This window comes from Chaetura pelagica, unplaced genomic scaffold (genome assembly GCF_000747805.2).
Source record: "Chaetura pelagica isolate M959 unplaced genomic scaffold, ChaPel_1.0 scaffold248, whole genome shotgun sequence".
Classification (NCBI taxonomy): domain Eukaryota; kingdom Metazoa; phylum Chordata; class Aves; order Apodiformes; family Apodidae; genus Chaetura; species Chaetura pelagica.
The window spans coordinates 2,540,041-2,545,253 of record NW_009954309.1 but is presented as its reverse complement, the minus strand read 5'-3'; the positions used below and the strand labels follow the sequence as shown (position 1 = coordinate 2,545,253).

General features: G+C 37.5%; 1 protein-coding gene across 1 annotated transcript in view; it reads right to left on the bottom strand.

Moving 5' to 3' along the window:
• Positions 1 to 220: 220 nt before the first annotated feature.
• Positions 221 to 5,213, bottom strand: part of SEC23IP (SEC23 interacting protein) — a 21,544-nt gene continuing 16,551 nt past the window's right edge. Inside the window, exons 18-20 of the mRNA XM_010003992.1 lie at positions 3,577 to 3,677; positions 1,938 to 1,947; positions 221 to 266 (exon numbers count right to left, since the gene is read on the bottom strand). Of these exons, the coding sequence (XP_010002294.1) occupies positions 3,596 to 3,677 (82 nt within the window). The 3' untranslated portion in view covers positions 221 to 266; positions 1,938 to 1,947; positions 3,577 to 3,595. The remainder of the gene's footprint in view (positions 267 to 1,937; positions 1,948 to 3,576; positions 3,678 to 5,213) is intronic.

Below are 5,213 nucleotides of genomic sequence, written 5' to 3'. Positions count from 1 at the left end.
AATCACTTGAGATTGGCAACTGTACAATTAAGCTGATTTAATATCAAAATTGTGTCACTCCTTCCATCTCTTGAATGACAGTACTGACCATCTCAAAATTTAAAAGTTTGCTTGAAGTACACATGAAGGTAGAATTGGAGCAAGTTCTGGACTGGTAGAAAAAAAGTCTGATGTTTATCCTGTCATCTGGTATTTTCATCAGCAGTTACCTTCATCATCATCACTATGAAAATACTAGATGTTCTTCAGAGCATTTTTCACCAGGTCTGCTGGAGCAACAACCGCAGCTGTGCGGAGAAAACAGAACATGTACATATGGAAAATATAAAATTTATCAAGCTTTTTATCCCTGTAGTAGTACTAATAAAATTATATATGCCAACATTCCATTTCAAAAGGACATAAATAGATCTAAAAATCCACACATATTTTTCACACATTTTTTAATAGAATAAGCTCCAGAAATAGATTTTTTGTGGACACAAATTGGCAGTCACAATTACAACCAGAAAGTGCTCACAATGACTGTTCATAGGATGTAATTCACTATCCATTTTTAAGTAGCTACTAGATTTTTTAACTTACAGTAATAAATTTTCCTACTCTATTTAGAGAAAGAAATAAAGATGCAATAGTTTCTACATCTGAGCTTTAATGTGCCAGCCCATTCTGCTCCCTCACGGGAACCTCTAAGAAGAACTGTAAAAATAGGAATAATATAGACAGTGTGTAGCGACTTAAACAAATCTCATCATCCCAGTGGCAGATACTCCTGTGAATCTAACAGAAAGAAAAAGATTATAAGGTGGCTACACTTTCCCAAAGAGGGAAAAAATTCTCACTTGCTAGAGCAAATTAAACACACCTTAGATTTTTCAGTTTCCTTTCAACCAAGTTACCAAAACTGATACAGGAAATCAATTTTCCAGTGCATGTGTTAAAGTTGTCCCAAGCACATCTTTACATTAAATCCTCTGTTATTGTTTTACAAAGAACAGCTTCAAGATGATCTGGAAGAGCTAAATCCAGTTACTCATACAAAATAAAAGTAGAACTCAAAAGAGTTTTTCATACAATTGGTACTATTTTGTCAGTGAGTAGAAGGAAATAGATATTGGTAAATATTCACCAAATTTTAAGTGCAACCAATTTTCTCATACGAAATTTAAATTACCTATAGATGTCAAGGAACACAAAACCCTCCCAAGACAGAACACTACACAAACATGCTCTGCAGCAGATGCTGTGCATCAACACTCTCCTTTCTTTGCTTTCAAAAGTCATCCTCCATATGATAAAGCACAGTGGTCACCTTAGAGCCTCTTCTGCTTTTAAGAACAACATTTGGCCAACTCCCTCCATCTCTCCGAAAGAAAACATTCAGCTAATTCAGACCAGGGATCAAACTGAACATCCAGCTCCTCCCTTAGCTTGACTCTGTTAATTTTTTATCTATTTTTATCTCCAAAATTAACACAGACCCCAGGAGATGAAAGGGACCTGCACTGGCCAACAGCACCATAAGGATCAATATTCCTGAGAAGAAGTGAGCAGGCTAGTGAATCCTGCCTCTTCCCCTCTGCTGAAAGTCAACACCATGAAACTGAACTGGACAGGAAGAGGTAGTAGCTCTGCACAGCACAGCAGGGAAGTGGTCAGGTCCCAGCATTCAAATCAATTAACTCAAAAATTATGAAGAGGGAACCCAGAGCTACCTTTGGCATTTACTCTTTTCCTTGAGAAGCCCATAAACAGAAAGAGACTGTTTCTTCAGATAATGTACTTTTAGATAGGTAAATGGATGTTGCTGCCACAAGCACTACTGGATAATCCATTGCTACCTTCATGCTGCCACACTTCACATTTGAAGGTCTTAAAAGAAAAAAAAAAAAAAGGAAAAAAACAACAACAACAAAGCAAACCCATGCCAACCCTACCTGTCAAACACTGGGGAGAATTTTCCTTTTCCCTACTGCCAGACTTACACAGTAGGACTGTACACAACATATGGAGAGGCATTTCTTCTCACATAGTAAAGATCCTGGTCTTGCAGTGTGCAGCCTTCCTAAGAGACCATCCGTCATCACATGCATACCCGTGGGCTCTGTCTGTCCTCCCATCTAAGCCTCTAGAATCTGTATCCAAATTTCAAATGCTGTTCAATCAAGCCAGTGCTGAGAGGAGTTCTGAGCAGTTCCTGATGGTATTATGACTACACAGACACCCCTGTGTTTTGTTGCATGATATCCTGCTAAAACATCCTCCAACTGTAGAGTTCTCAATGAAAAATACAATTATCCCAGTGTCTGCTGAGCCCAAACAACAAACACACTTCCAGCTTTGTGATGATAAAATAAACACATCACATCCCCTGCAGTGAAAGTTCTCTCTGTTGCAATAAACTTCATGTGACTTCACCCTAAGTGCTGAAACTCAGAGAAATAAAATTCTGTAACTATGACTTCAGAGTCTGCATAAGCCATTGTGGTAAGTGATACACCACTGCCAGAGCTGTGCAATCACTGCTGCCTTTTTATTATTCTTTAGCTGTCCTTCAAAAAAATGCATTTGATCAGCTATGACATTTCATTTTAAAAAAGAGATGCTATCAACTGACCATCAGAAGCATTCTGTTACAAAAGACTACTAAAACTGCATGGTAGTAAAGATATCTAGAATATTTCTGTGAAATGTCAAGTATGTCTCTTCATACTGGGTATTTATGTACCTTGACATTATCAGCTCTTCTGGAAAATGGAGAAATACTTCAGAAACCATCCTGCTGTACAATCCCAAAAAGGCAATGTGTGTATCTCTTCCTCCTTGCCTCTCAAAAGAGCCTTTTCTATAACATCCAGCAATGCAAACTGGTGCAATACAGATCCTCAGTCAGGACACACAAACAACTCCAAATATTTTTCATATTCAAGATATTCAATTCTATTTTATATTTTATTTCCTTTCAAAGGAAACCAACTTCCGTGCTGTATCGTTTGACTTGTTCTAGTGGCATCCTTGACCTATACATCAATCGCCAAATTCTGGCACATATAGAGGTCTCATTTAGTACTTAATCAGTAACAATGTTTAACACCTTCTTAGGAGAGAACTGACTTTTTTTCCAGGCATACTTGTGCTCAACTGCAAAACCAACACTACAATTTGCACATTACAACACTGGAACACTGATGGTGTTCTTTAATCAACTGCACTCTAAAGGGAATTTCATCATATCCAATATCACAAAGCTTTCCTACACTTGAACATTCACTGACCAATTCAATTGGGAAAGAAAAATGACAGAGTTAATTTTTTTTAATTATTTTTTTTTTTACTTATTTGTATAGGTAATTATTACCCCATAGGAAACCTCTAACATCAGATATCTTTTGGGAAAGAAAGGGGGAGAAAAACTTCATGACTTTCCTTGTATGTAAGTCTAGAATACTTTTTCCCATTAAAATGACACTTTGCAGCTGCCTGCTTCATAATTTAATCTTCAAAAGGGAAAGTAAAGACATCTGAGCTGCAGTTGAATTTGATAGAAGTACTTGAGTTATATTAGGTCAAACTTACAAATGTATGCATCTATACATCAATGTTGTGGCTGTTCAGGATTTATATTCATAGTCCTGTATATTTCTTTGAGAAACAGCAAGGCAGTGTCTTCAGACCCCCTATGAATTAAAAAGAAAAAAAAGTGTTATTTTGGTATGGTCCACGTTCTAATTCATGTAAGCCACACTTCTTCTCATTCCAGCTCTCCAAAAAGTATGCACAACCTATTTGCTCTAGCACTTACCTTTCTGGAACATGGGCTTACTTCTACCAACCTCCTTTGGGCTATAATTCTTTATTAATTTTGCATGATTCCTGCCATCAGCCCTAGCTATGCAGTTACCTTTTTCTACTGTATTTTACCCCCACTCTGTCCTCCCTAATTTACTATGGCTGCAACCTGAAATCTCCTTCTCTATCCATTTCTTCCACGTTACTCATTTCACTTTAATCTCCTCAAATAATCCAACACTTTTTGTCTAGAGTGGGCTCCTGAATATATTCCACCAGAATACATTCTACTTGACAAGGCTTTCTTCTTTTACTTGCTCCACTGCATCTACTACCCCAAAGTCAACACTCAGCTTCACCAGTTTCATCAACAATATTCTAATTCTTCTCTCCTCAACTGGCTAGCATTTCCTTGAACACAGACTACAGTAAATATTCACAGGCTTCCTCTCATATGATTTAGAGATTAACACAATTCAAGTGCTATGTTTCCAAGTTGGTGTTTTTCCTCCTCTTTTCAAAAATCAAAGCTTCAGATTATCTGAACTTAAATTTAACATGACAGACTTAAGTTTTCTTACTTGCCTATGAAGTGTTACTTAAACACATGTAACCAATCCCAACATAAACGAGTAACAATAGCTCAGAAAAAATAACAAAGTTAAACAGGCAAATTTTAACAAAGTTCCAGAGCTGCAGGAGCTGTTGGATAAGGGTAGCTTTCCAGCTTTTTAAAATAAATGACACATGGAGAGAGTAAAGATTTAGACTTTCAGAACTCTGATCCTCCAGATGTGAGGACCACCATTTACAGAGTGCATTTACGTGCAAGCTCAGGGACTAGGGATATTTTTCACTATTGAGCCCAGAGACAACCACCACATTTCTAGGTGATCTCTGCTACTGCATGAGCAAGCAAACAATATTTTAGGTTTTCCCCTCCAAAAAAAATCCCAAAAACCAAACTAACCACAAAACCAAAAAACCCTCTTATATTTGGGCCATGCCTCATGGTGCTTATCTTCCTTAATTCGAATGACAAAATAAAAGGTTGAGTAGCAAGTTTTTAAGAACCTGGCAATTCTCGGCTGCCACCTTGTGGAGAAGAGCCTCCAGTTCCTTCAGCTCTACCCACCAAGCGTCACCTCCGGGTCACCGGCTACTGGGGAGTCATCAGCCTTGGCAACCCCTTCTCCAGCACCTACTGATTTTAACAATATAAGTAAAACTGACTTTAATAAGATCTGTCAGGTCATGCTTTCAATTCCATATCTTAACCTCTGGAAAAAACTCCTGCTTCTAAAATTATTAGCTACTGAAAATTAAAACCTTCAAAAACTGTCTAGAGTAACACTTGTCTAGCACCTGCTAATCTCAAAACAAGAGATTAGTATTTTGCTTACTGAAAGATATATAAAAAAGTC